Source organism: Paralichthys olivaceus, chromosome 7, assembly GCF_024713975.1.
Source record: "Paralichthys olivaceus isolate ysfri-2021 chromosome 7, ASM2471397v2, whole genome shotgun sequence".
Lineage (NCBI taxonomy): Eukaryota > Metazoa > Chordata > Actinopteri > Pleuronectiformes > Paralichthyidae > Paralichthys > Paralichthys olivaceus.
This window is the reverse complement of record NC_091099.1, coordinates 3,447,864-3,461,098: the sequence shown is the minus strand read 5'-3', so window position 1 is coordinate 3,461,098 and position 13,235 is coordinate 3,447,864. Positions and strand designations below refer to the sequence as shown.

The following is a 13,235-nucleotide window of genomic DNA, read 5'->3' as shown; positions in this document are numbered from 1 at the left end:
TATTTAGTGCTTGTGTGTGTGTGTGTGTGTGTGTGTGTGCGTTCCTTCCCCTTACATCTGTGTGTGTATCTAAGCGTGCAGCTCCCGGAGCCCGTCTACAGTGTGTGAGGCTTCACAGACTTAATTAGAACTCACTGGCTAATCATCTTCCCCACACTGCCTCCAGCCTGCAGTGATTAACCCACATAATAAATGTAAATTCTGGAGAAAAAGAGGGAGAAACTTTTCCATTAATGGTCATAGAGAGGCAGCCAAAGCCACAGATCCTATTAGGAGAGTGAGCATAAAAAAAAAAAACCTGCTCAAGTGTATTTCTTCTACTCATTTACTGCAGGAGGCGATAATGTTGAGGATGAAGTAATAAGAGTGTAATGAGCACGAGGGCAAGTATCCCTGGAAGCATGTTCCTGCTGCTGGATGAAATCTGCAGAAAGACACATATGAATATTGAAAAATGTTCCTGGCACTTTTCAGTTGACCTGTGTGGGTCTGAGGAACGCTGGGAGTTCTTCACAAGCTCTGCAGAGGCTGATTTCTACAGAGACATTTTGATTTGTCATGGCATTTGGACTGCAGTTGTAATTAACAGCATTAACAATGGCTCTGTTCCATTTGCTTGTCTAGTAAATCGTGCCAATGTGCAAGTAAGCACAAAACCAGGGTTCCGGGTCAGGATGAACTAAATGGTTATTAATTAATGTCGTAAATTACGTCCGTGCATTTCCTGCTGTGATGTGTCAAAATGTTATCGTGACATCTGAGATTAAATTAGGTTTCACACAATGTGACGGTGTAAAAACAGCTTGATCATCTTTTTGATTTCATATTTAAAAAAAACTCAAACCTGCATTCATTTGTTTTGGAGCCAGTTTAATCAGCTGCAAACCAAATCTTTGTTCCCCTGTGTGGAGGCTGCTGCAGTGCACCTTCACCTGGACCAGAGGATCAAGCAGCGCAGGTGAGAGCCGTTAGCTGCTTGATCCTCTGGTAGAAAAGAGTTCTGAGTCTGAGTCCTCCTTGCTCTGCTGCTGCCTCTTCTACCAGAGGATCAAGCAGCTAACGGCTCTCACCTGCGCTGCTTGATCCTCTGCTCCAGGTGAAGGTGAACTGCAGCGGCCTCCACAAACTGTTATCAGGGTTTTTTGGGAGTTTTCCTCCAGAGGATGTTGCACCTTGTTCAGCCCGATGAGACAAACTGTAATTTGTGAATATGGGCTTTACGAATAAAATGTGATTGATTGATTCAATGGCGTGTAAACGCCACACAACACACTGGTCAGCCAGCAGGTTTGAAACCAGGAACATATTTGTTGTGAGGATAAGGTGCTAACCACTGTCACACCAACCTAGTACATGAAAAGTTGGTCAGGTTTAATACGATCATATGACAAACTCATATCATGGTGAGCAACAGTAAGCTTGAGGTGCTAGGAGGTGTATTGTTGAAAGCTGATCCCATCCCAGCTGAGTGTCGTCCTCTGGTTCCTCCTGCAGTGTAAAGTACTGGCAGCTTGTTGAGTTAACATGTGTTGAAATCCGATGTTCCTCGTGTACGTTAGATTTTAACTTTCAGTAATGTTCTGTCATCATATCAAGACTAACTGACACGTGTGTCTGTGCACTGCTGGATGTTGGCATCTTGTCATTTCAGTGCTAAAGGTCAGTACCTCCTCCGAGGCTGCGATGGTGCAGGCAAATACAATAATTATCATCATCCAGATGGACCAAGTTGGCCCCATCGTGCTCTTGGACGCAGAGTTGAACCCTGACCCGTCACATCGCCTCTGAGGTGGAGCGGTAATTTTCCACATCCACCTTGCAGCTCGCTCGTACAGTGCTGACACGCTGCTGGCAGCCAACTGCCTTTGGAGGCAGCGTGTGAAAGTCAGCAGAGACGTTCCCTCACAACCTCTTTTTTTCTCACACTTGTAAAAGTCACATTCACTAACAGGAGCAGAGCCGTCTCATTAAAGGTCCGGCACATGACAGTGCACAGGAGCAGCTGTGTGTGTGTGTGTGTGTGTTTGTGAGTGAGACGGCTTATGATGGTTTTTCTCAGAGTGTGAACTCAGCAGAACTATTTCCTCAGCTTCTCTTTTCACCCTTTAATAATCAATAGCGGGAGCTGGGCTCGGTTGGCACGGCGACAATAGATGGATCAACATTGCATTACAAACGAGGCCTGTTGCCAGCCTGCGGGGGAGCTGCCGAGTCAAACACACTTCATTCTCCTCTCCTATTCCCTTTAGTCATTACTACGTTCTGTCTTCATCTGCTCGTCCTGTCGTCCACTTCCCTCCTTTTAAAGCAGCGAGCCTTCCACGAGCCTCCCTCATGCATATCTGTGCTAGACGCTCACTTTTTATTGTGAATCTGAGGCGTGAATGTGTGTAGATATGATCCACGGCTGCTGTGTTTGTGTCGTCAGGCCGCCTGCTTCATTTGTATTAATATTTCAGTTCCACAGTGGGCTGCACCTCGACGCGCTGTATGTGGATCAATTATGTAACAGAAGGGGAGCGGAGCACGGAACAGTCATTTCCACTTCGTCTCAATGTCACAACGTCTTCATCTGTTTGATGCTTGTTCTGGTGAAGGATTGAGAGAGAGTGTGGATGTGTTGATGAGGTGTGTGTCTCTGTGTGTTATTATGTATGTGTGTGTGTGTGTGTGTGTGTGTGTGTGTGTGTGTTAGGGGCTATAGGGACTGCATTATGCCAATGATTGTCCTCACAACAATAGATAGACAAGTGTGTGTGTGTGTGTGTGTGTGTGTGTGTGTGTGTGTACTGTACTGGGGGTTGGGTGGGATTACCCCGGAGTGTTTTTTTCATGAGACACACAGACGTGACATTTCCATACACAAACAATATTCACCCACAGAGAAGGTGGATGGTCAGGAATGTTTGTGTGTGTGTGTGTGTGTGTGTGTGTGTGAGTGTGTGTGTGTGAATCCGTGCCAGAAAACAACAGTGTCCAGATGTCACCTGAAAGTTTTTATTTGACAGCATGTAAATGAACTGAGGAAGAACATTTGATTCTAACCTGGACATGTAAATAAGATTAAAGACAACGGACGACCAACAAGGAAATGCAACATTTGCTGTTATCTCCACAGGAAAACAGAAAGAATGGTAGTTAAAAATACGTTTCTATAACATTTCTTTACGTTAGAATGAATTCCCTTGTGTGTGAATAACAAGCTTTCCTGTTTATCGTGTTTGAAGCGGCTACAGATTTTACATTTCCATACAGGGGGGCTTCATTCAGAGCGGAATTCCCCTTTAAGGCTTCCATTAGCATCTGGATGTTAAGCCTGATACAAATGGTTTACGAGGTGGATTGCTGATCTGGGGTTTCTCGTGCCTCTCCAGCTCTAATGAATGAGACGGTCAAGAGAACCTGGCAGGAGCTTCCTGATCAGCACAGAGAAGATTGAAAACTGTAGGTTCTCTGGCTGGTTCCCTGATATTACAGTGTAATGGTCTTTTGTTGTGCAAAGAAAACAGATCCTTTCAGATTATATAGGCTATACATTTATTTATATTTTGGTGTATGATTAGACTTCTATATAAATCATCTGACATATTATATGAATACAATTCAGAGCTTTCCTTAATCTGACAGGGCTTAATTCAGGTTAATAACACTAATTAGATTTTTAGCTAAAATAGGTATATTATGTATTATATAGTATATATATATATATTAATATTAAGCGATCACAGAACAATAAAAAGTAAGAGCCAGTTAGTCCCAATGATCTTATTCTTGAACAAAAAAAACATTCTGTACTCGCCAATTAGCTTCTCATATGTTGATTCACGTCTCTACATGATTAAACGATGCCTGCTAACATGTCAAGAGCAGAAACTCACTGTTACTGACACCTCAATAAACTCTGCACCAAATCTGACCCCTCAAACCTTCATATTCAACATAAAAATGCACGTTAACTTTGGTTCTGGAAAGTGAAGCTGATGCAGAAGTGCTTGAAACCTGTATTCTCTCACGTGGTCGATTTAGAGTCAAATAGACGATTGAGCACTTTATGGATTAGGGTGTGGAAACCTTGTGATTGACAGCGACGTGCAGTGACCTCGAGCGCTCAGTCAGGCTCCACCCCCTGCTCCTGCAAACATAAATCAAAAAACTAAGATGGCAGTGGACAAAATGCCAATACTCCCCCACACCTATCAGACCTCCTCCCTCTCTTCACCTCCTTCTTAGCCCTAAGCTCTCCCTCGGCTGCATTCCTCTGTCAGTCTATACATTTAAATTCAACACTATGGGAGCCCGGAGCCTTTAGCTGCTCTGGAAATCTCTGCCTCTGCACACCACCCTGTCCAGGATGCACCCCGCCTCTCACCCTATGCATGCTGGGATTACCCCCGGTGCAACCTGGATAAGGGGTATGGATAATGGATAGATGGTGTCAACACCTCATGAGTCACATTAAAGGTGCTGCAGACACGTGTCGTAATTGTCAGGTGTGGTTAAAGCCGCGGCAGAGTACAGTTCTCACCATGGCGACCACAGGCAAAATCAAGGCTTGGTGTGGTCTGTCTGTGAAACACCCTTTGTTGGTTTTACTTTCTATTTAACTGTTCAAATGGTCTGAATTACTGATGGTCAGCACATTTTTTACTGACTGGACCAAACGAATAAAAGCAAACCTTACTTTTTCTTAAGACATGTAGAACAATGGCTAACTGGCTCCTCTATGGTCACTAGCTTCTCACTCAGTCCCATCATTACCCTGTGATACAATACATATCAACCTATTCATCCCAACATGTACATCTCACCATCTGCACACACATTTAAATCTTTCATTCAAAGCTACAGTATATCCACCACTATCCCCAAGCCTCTTTCTGCAAGGATGCACATCTTTTTGTTTGGTGCCAACAGCCCTAGATCTTGGCGATGATGTGGGTGACAAGCCTCTCCAGGTCCTGGGCTCGATACTGGGTGGTCTTCAGCACCTCCTCGTGGTTTGCCTTCTCATGGCTGTCATAATCTGTCACGGCAATGTTGGTGACGAGGGACAGACCCAGGACACGCAAGCCGCAATGACGAGCCACCACTACCTCGGGGACTGTGCTCATACCTGGAGGAGGAGAGATAAATATTAAGAACTGTGATTTAGTATTATTGCACTTCCATTAAACTTTAAACTTGACTGTATTATAATTCGTCATCCACAGACTGACGGCTGAATCATTTCACATGCTTCTGCAGGGCTTGTTCTGTCTGTTTGATCTGCAGTGAAGTGATGTAGTCTCTGGTTTATTCATGTATTCCCCATTGCATGTAAACAGCCTGAACCCAGATTAGACTGAGATACATGTATAGGCTGTAAGCTGTAAATAAAAAGCTATTGCCTCTATCTTCACATTTATAGGTGATAAAATCCAGCTGCACTAAATTCACATACACCCATAGATATAAAATACCTCAATGAGCCTGATACATTAACATCCATTAATTAAAATATAAAAAAATGTCCAACCTCACAATGTTAAAGAAAGTAGAAACACCGATGGAAATATATATATATATAAATATATATATATATATATTTCCTTAACTTTAGCTCATCATACAGTCGTGTCACGTAAGGTGCCAGCTGTGCAACATGAATCCAGCTTTAAAACTGCACTTCCAAATGGACCCTCTGAAAACTGTTTGCAGGTTATAGAGGATGAGCCTCTCTGAATGTCTGATTACTGAACCTAAGACCACAACCTAAGGTTTGGCTATTCCACAGGGGGATACTGCAGATAAAAACCACATGCTCATATGCTCCAGAATGCATTATCTGCTCTCATCTGAATAATATATTCACACACAGTTCATCTCCTTTTGCAGATGCACCATAAAGAGGCTTTCCCACAACATATCAGGATCCCTCTGTGTGAGCAGCAGGCAGCTGTACTAACCCACAGTGTCAGCGCCCAGCGTCCTCAGAGCTCTGCACTCTGCAATGGTCTCAAATGACGGCCCAACCACCATGCAGTAAACTCCCTCCTGCAGGAAGCTGTCGCAGCCCTGCTCCGCTGCTGTTTGCTTGGCCAGAGCCATCAACTCTCGGTCATATGCATCGGACATGCAAGGGAAACGTTCTCCAAACCTGGAGTCATAAGAAAGAAAAGAATTGGATTCAGGAACGTGTCACTTTCACTTTCATATTCCTGCCTTTGTGTTTGTGCTGCACCTCTTATCATTGGGGCCACAGAGCGGGTTCTGCCCTGCAAAGCCCGGCATGTTGATGTGATCCTTAATGAGCATGATGTCTCCCACGCTGTAGGTGGAGTTGAGTCCACCGCAAGCATTTGTCACAATCAGGGTGTCCACACCCAGCAGGTGGAAGACTCGCACTGGGAACGTCACCTGGAGAGACAAACAATATTCTTCTTTTACTGTCTTGATAAAACGCACCACAGGAGAAAGCAGCAATTTAAATGGGACAGCGTCTGCGTGCGGTGATGTCAGTGAACTCCAGGATTTTGATGATTGCTGATGTCTGAAACAGTTGTGTTTCTATGCAAAACCTTTATAAATTACCCGTAAATTCCGCAGTCACATTTGAAAAATGCTTTTTTCCTATAACACGTGTGTATAAGTTGAAATAAAAATCTTTAGCCTGTTGAAGCAGAAATGTTTATAGTGCCCAGGTTTCCTGATAAGGTGAGTGCTGTCAGTATGAAACATGAGAGCGTTTGATCTAAATTAGAGTTCCATTGATTTGGATCAGGAGAATATATATATTTTAAAAAATTTTATATATCAGGTCAACTAAACCTAGAAACTGATACGTCTGTGAAAACCTGCCTCTATTTAAATGCATATCATGTGCGTATCATTTAGTGTGTTACACTGGACTTGTGGCCTCGCTAGAGACTGAAAACGTGAGGATTGTGAGCTGTGTTGTGTAATAGAAGAATCATCAGTAGATTCCTTGAGCTGCAAATGGTGAGTTGGTTTGTTTTCCAAAAAGTGTGACAACACATTTTACACTATACCTGTAAAAAGACATTATTACTGCTTAAAGATTATTTTTATACAACAGTATATTAGTCACTTCTCTGATCGGAGTATGATTTTGTTTAAAATTCCAACAAAGCCTCCGTCCTTCTATATTAATGTTTGTATAAAACCGTATTTTATGATTCAGTGGAATTATGTGGATGATTTAAGCGGAGGTGGAACATCATAGCTGGTGATTGAACCAGGAAGCAGTGTCTCCATGGGGCAAAGGCCGTCGGCCATCCTGTTTTCTCACTGTCATCACATGATCATTCAACGCACTTTGTAAATTGTTAGCCCGAGTTGTGCAATAAACCACGGTCTGTCAAGCTCTGGACAAAAAACAGAGGCAGACAAATTTTATACGACTTTTTATGATAGAATGACAAAACTGAGGATTAAAATTTGATCTAATGAGTTATAAAAAGTTGAATTCAAACAACAATTAGTTGCATTTAGTCAAACTCTATCCACAGCCAGTGAGGAACAGAAAGTTCTTTAAAGTAATGAGGCACAAAATCAATTGAGTCTCGCAAAGAGGCTCCTGCTGTGACAAGAATAATAAAGTGAGTTTGTGCTCACCTCCACAGTTTAAAGATTAGGCCTCCGCCCGCAGACGCTGTTAATACTTTTCTCAAAGTGATCGACAAAGTCAGAGTTTAAACTTCGTGCTGCAGTTCACTTATCCTGGAACCAATATCAGCTACATCAGCAAGGTTTGGAAATGCAGAGGGACGTTGACTGGGGACAGAAATTCAGGAGAAATTATGTATTTACAATCCATCAAGCACTGTTTTAGTAAAACTGGCTTCACTTATTCTGTGAAATAGTTCAACTTGTTCAACTCCATGAGGTCAAAATCTAAATTGCAACTTGTCTTACACTTAGTTTTTGTTTGTTTTGTTTTTGGGGATATGCTAATCAGCAAATGTCAGCGTCTGATGTTGACTTCCTGCACCGTCCCTCACGCTGTCTGATCAGTCACTGACACTTTCCACAGAAAGTCCTCAGGCCAAACCAGAAGCCCTTACTCATCTGCTTGTGTAAATGTTCTGCAGCTGATGATTATTAAGCCTCACACTCTGGTTTCCTGTTCAGGTAGCTACTCAAACACTGCACTATATGCTTTGGGGCCTGTAGTATTGATAAAGTCTCTCTGACAAGTTTGTATGTTTTTCCCGTGCTTGCGTTGATCTTCTCCGGGTTCTCCTGCTTCCTCACATGATCCAAAGACATGCAGGTTGGTGTCAGGTTGAATCGAGACTGCGAATGCTTTTTGTCTTTTGACGGATGACACAGGTACAAATCATTTACCATTTCAGTTAAAAGCACAGAGGTGTACTCAGCGCCGTCGTACACTTTATACTTTACACGCTGCATCTTACCGTTTGTATGTCGTAGCCCTCGTAGAAGTGGAATCGCCCCTGCATACAGACGCAGTCGCAGCCCTGCAGACTCCCGAACACCAGCTGACCGGCATGACCCGGTACTGCACGATTACACAGACAGAATGAGCTGCGAGCTGGTACAAGCTGTGTCATAACACTGATGGTGCTTTTCTAATAAAATGCAATGGACAGAGACGACGTACCGGTGCTAATGGGGAAATGAGGGATGTCCTTATAATGGAAGACAGTCTTGTTTTGCAGCAGATCGGCCAGACTGCCCAGGCCTGAGCCACAGATGATGGCCACTCTAGGCCGCTGCTCCGTGTGGTCCCTCAGCCACTCTGCGGTCTCTTTGTACTCCTCATAACTGTATCTGAAAATAACCGAACAAAATGCTTTATTAAAAATATCACTAAACTTTATCTCTGATGAAGCAGCACGTCTTTGTCTCTACCCATAAAATATTTAAGCTTCACAGTGTGAATGTGTGTAGTGTGTGTGGGGGGAAAGACAGTGTGGATTCCACTTGTGTTTGAGGCGTGTTTATCAGCCGAGGACGGTTTTGAATTCGGCAATTGTACTAAAATAAATTTGAAATATAAAGTATGTAGAAGTTATAAAAAAGAAAAACCAAACAATATATAAAGAAGATTTACATTATTATTATGTAACGATGACAACACTAGATTTAATAAGAGAGTATATTGATGAACAGCAAACATAAAGGAGGTTCAGCTGTTGTTTCAACAACTGGGAAATAGTTAAGCTCCTACAAACAGGAAAAGGGAGTTTGGTTTTTGCACAAGAGATAAGTTCACAAAAGTTTTTATGCAACTGGTTTTACTGGAATATCCTGAAATGGAGTTACAGAAACTCCAAACAAGTTATGATGACTAAGTACTAGTAACAGAGCAGCTGCAGGGTGTTTCCATATGGTTTTCTTATTACATTCAAGCTAAAAAGAAAATACAAGGTAAATATTTGACACCATGTTGAAGAAACGTCCACACCAAACTTTAATGGGTTCTGTCCTGACCTGTACCTCATTCCTCCACCAATAATAATCTGTCCAGTAGTTGTTTGTGTAATCTTGCTAATTAACAAACACACAAACCAACAGACAGACAGGAGGGAAAAAGGAGGCGATAATAGGAGGCGTATTTCTGTTTTCTATAAAATCAGTAGGACTGATTTCATCCTACAGCACAGACGGTGGTTGTCATTGCCAGTCTGTCAGTAACAGACATTGTTCTTCAACCTGAAGAATTACTTCAGGTGGTCATGGCAGCATCACACACACACACACACACACACACACACACTGACTGTTGAAAATGAGTGAATGTAACTTAGAGATTTTATCATGAAAAGCTTGAAAGTTATTATAACCTGTTGAATGAGAACGAACCAAACATTGAAGTCAGTACAATCCAACATTTGTATAGAATATTCAGATCATCTTTCCACAGTAATGTAGATAAAAACTACCCCGACTGGTTCGTTTAAAAAGCAAATATCTTTAGGTGAAAGGTGTGTGAACATTCTTTGTGAAGATCAACAGGTCCAATCTCTCTGATGGTCGGTTTGTTAGTTTGTAAGAAAGATTTTGTGAAAACAACTGGAGGAATTACCATGAAGCGTGGTGGAGTTTCTCAGTTTTGCTGTATGGGTCAGGAAACATTACATTTTTGGTGCAGATCTGGATCAGGGGACGGATCCAGGAAATTTAATTTCATTAACATTGAAAGAGAGTTTGTTTTTCAACATTTTGCTTGATTTCTCACAGAAGAATTCAGGACATATGACTGATATCTATATGTGAACTGTTGAGTGCGTGAACAGACAAACAACTTACAGCTATCAAATAAATATATTTTAATGTAAGCTAGTCTGTATTCTCAATGCTCCTCTTTTATCTTTTGTGTTCAATCTCTAATTTTGTGTTTAATCTTTATTCCTGTGCCACAATGAACGAGCTTGATGTTTGTATTCTTTTTTCTTATTGTCCTCCAGTCAGTATAAGACTAATACTGCAGGTCACATACTCAGCAGCCTGTGTTGTTATGAAACAGGAAGTGGTCCCCCCTCCTCCCTCCCTCCTCCCTCCCCCCTGTCTCTGGCTCTCTCAGGCCGGGAGCTGTCCGCGGTGCTGCCGGAATTTAGTATTCAGCGGCCGGAGCGAGAAGCGGAGCAGGACCCGGCCTCCCCTCCTCCCTCCTCCCTCCTCCCGGTTCGGAGCCTCACAGTTTGGCGGACACATGGCAGCACGTCCCCGGGGGAACAAAAACACACAGCGTTTCTGAGCAGCCTGAGCTGTTGCTAAGCTGAAGCAGAAGCACAGCAGCGACCTGTTGACTGCGCAGACATTTTAATTATAGAGAGGAATTCTTCGTGCGTAAAATGCACGAACTGGATTTAAAGTGAATCCCACCTGAGGACGTCAGAGAGGTGTAATCCTTAGAATAAAGCCTCATAATAAACCTTCTGCTCTTGTCAGATAGAACAAAATGCCCGATGTCAGTTTAGCCGTCTCGTGCGTTCTGATCCCGCGGTTCTCACCTGCTGGATGAGCAGGACGCAGCCTCCATAGCTTCCAGACGAGGAGCGGGACAGCGGTGTGGATCAGACCCGGGTTCGTGTCGCTGCTGACGGACGCTTCTCTCGTGGAGGTGACGGAGGATGGAGACTGCCGAGGTCACGCTGCGCACTGACGTCAGCGCGTACTGGACAGAGGGGGGGGGGGGGGGGGGGGGGGGGGGGGGGGCGCTCTGGCAGGGGGGCGGGGCCTCTGGCAGGAGACTAAATCCAGTTTTCCAGCAGAATGAGCAGCTCACTGACGCGTGCACGGACACACACACACACACACACACACACACACACACACAAACACACACACAGAGAGAGAGAGAGGAAGGAGGAGGGCAAATATTAAATCTGCAACTTTTGATAAAAGATTAAATCTGCAACTTCTGCAGAACATTACGAATAAAGCAAAAACAACTAGTTCACCTCTCTCTCTCTCTCTCTCTCTCTCTCACACACATCACACACATACTTTTGTACTTCCATCTTAATGAGGACACTCATCGGCACCATGCATTCCCTAGTCTAACACCCTCACTATCAGCAAATGAATCTCCCTTGTATGCCTTTAAAAACCAGGGTGACAGAACTGCAGTCAGGGTCCAATAAACGACTATAAGATCTGGCTGGTTTCTACCATCAGGTTCCTAAATTTGCAGTCAACCCACGACTAACAACCCTCTGCACATATGTTTCCCTTCCTGTTTGGACAACTGATACTCACACGGTGCAATAACTATTCACACACAGTCCGTTTATAGAAGAATGTTTACTTTACAACAAATGTCAAGCTGCACCTTTGAATCTACATAGTTTTAGTTTAGTTTTGTTGTGCTCCAGGCTGTTGTTTGGTTAGGTTGATCTTGTTTTCTCGTGAGCTTTGTGTCTTTAACTACATGTTTTAAACTGTGCTATATGTCTCCGTTAAAAAAAACAACAGTTTACTCATCTCAATGGGATCTTCCTGGCTAAATAAAGGTTAGAAAATGTTTTATAAAATCCCAACCAAACACTTACCAACTCTTAACCCTCAAAGCAAGTCTGAGCCTTCAAACAGGTCTGAGAGTGAGGACAAGTCGAAATATCCTTTCTTTCCCAAAATGTCCTCACTCCAAATGGTCTATGCTCAAAATGGTCCTCACAAAGATATAAGTACACAAATGTTCACACTCACAGGCTGTGCAACAATTCAAAGTGCTGACACATGGGTTGGATGGAGAGAATGAAAGTGATGAGAGATAAGAAAGAACAAAAAACGAGTATAGGCCCAGTGAAAGCTGCAATTACAGGTTATAATCACAGAAAGAAAACTATCAACCAATAATTGTGTCTGTGAAATATGTTTAACTCTTTATCACAATAAGACAAAAGTATTTTATTAGTTGTTAGGCTATCTCTGGATGTCAGGTATTCAATATATTCTCTTGAAATTTGATTTTAACACAGTTTAACTTCCACAGTACATAGTGGATATTTTAAGGAGTCAGTTTCAATTTGACTTACTGTATTGTTAATTAAAACATCTAAAAGACTGTTGCTCCCTGTCTTATAATTATATTAAGTCTTTGTATTGTGACTAACTTCTTCCTATCGTTTGTATAAAAGCAGCCTGTTCTAATTAATGCTTTAAAAAAGAACATAGTTTGGTATCACTTACCAAACTACGTTATACTCGGCAATGGATAGAACACAACTGAATTAATGGGGAGTTTCAGTCGCGGACAATATAGAGCAAAAACTAATTCTGAGAGTGGGGCCTCATGGGAAAAGTACTTATCAATGTTGATCAGTGACAAAGTTCCTCCACTTGGGGGAAATAACAAGGATGATTAACCCCTGAACCGTATCATATGTATCTATTCATGTAATGATAGATTGAAGTTAAAACATTCCTGTCCTGCTTTCACGCTTACTGGGCTTTCACATCCATTTTTGTAGACCCACATGCCCTTTTAATGACCTTATAATCACAACCCGCTGGTCACACACACACACACACACACACACACACACACACACACACACACACACACACACACACACAGAGAGAGAGAGACAGAGGCCTGATCTGAGACTTGTCAGGATTTCCTGAAATGTTTTTGAGAGCAAGTAGAGTCATTATTTCCAAATCTGTCTGTGGATCATGTTGATGTTTCTGTAGCAGATCATTAGATTGTATGCGCCTCACTTTCATCTCACCAAATGTTGGCTTTTTTTAAAAAGCCTATGAAT

At 42.6% G+C, this 13,235-nt stretch overlaps 1 protein-coding gene across 1 annotated transcript; it reads right to left on the bottom strand.

Annotated features, from left to right (window-relative positions):
- Positions 1 to 2,983: 2,983 nt before the first annotated feature.
- Positions 2,984 to 11,139, bottom strand: pnp6 (purine nucleoside phosphorylase 6). The gene is made up of 6 exons (XM_020106441.2): positions 10,980 to 11,139; positions 8,624 to 8,793; positions 8,418 to 8,521; positions 6,221 to 6,396; positions 5,946 to 6,136; positions 2,984 to 5,113 (listed from the first exon to the last, which is right to left on the bottom strand). Exons 1-6 carry the CDS (start codon positions 11,006 to 11,008, stop codon positions 4,917 to 4,919), a joined length of 867 nt encoding a protein of 288 aa, XP_019962000.1. The 5' UTR covers positions 11,009 to 11,139; the 3' UTR covers positions 2,984 to 4,916.
- Positions 11,140 to 13,235: the final 2,096 nt, after the last annotated feature.

Excerpts from the sequence above, each read along its gene's own strand:
- pnp6 (XM_020106441.2), bottom strand. The coding sequence starts at position 11,008 with ATGGAGGCTGCGTCCTGCTCATCCAGCAG. Across the intron at positions 6,397-8,417 it reads AGGGCTACGACATACAAACG|GTGACGTTCCCAGTGCGAGT; the intron begins GTAAGATGCAGC and ends TTGTCTCTCCAG. Across the intron at positions 6,137-6,220 it reads TGTGGCCCCAATGATAAGAG|GTTTGGAGAACGTTTCCCTT; the intron begins GTGCAGCACAAA and ends TTATGACTCCAG.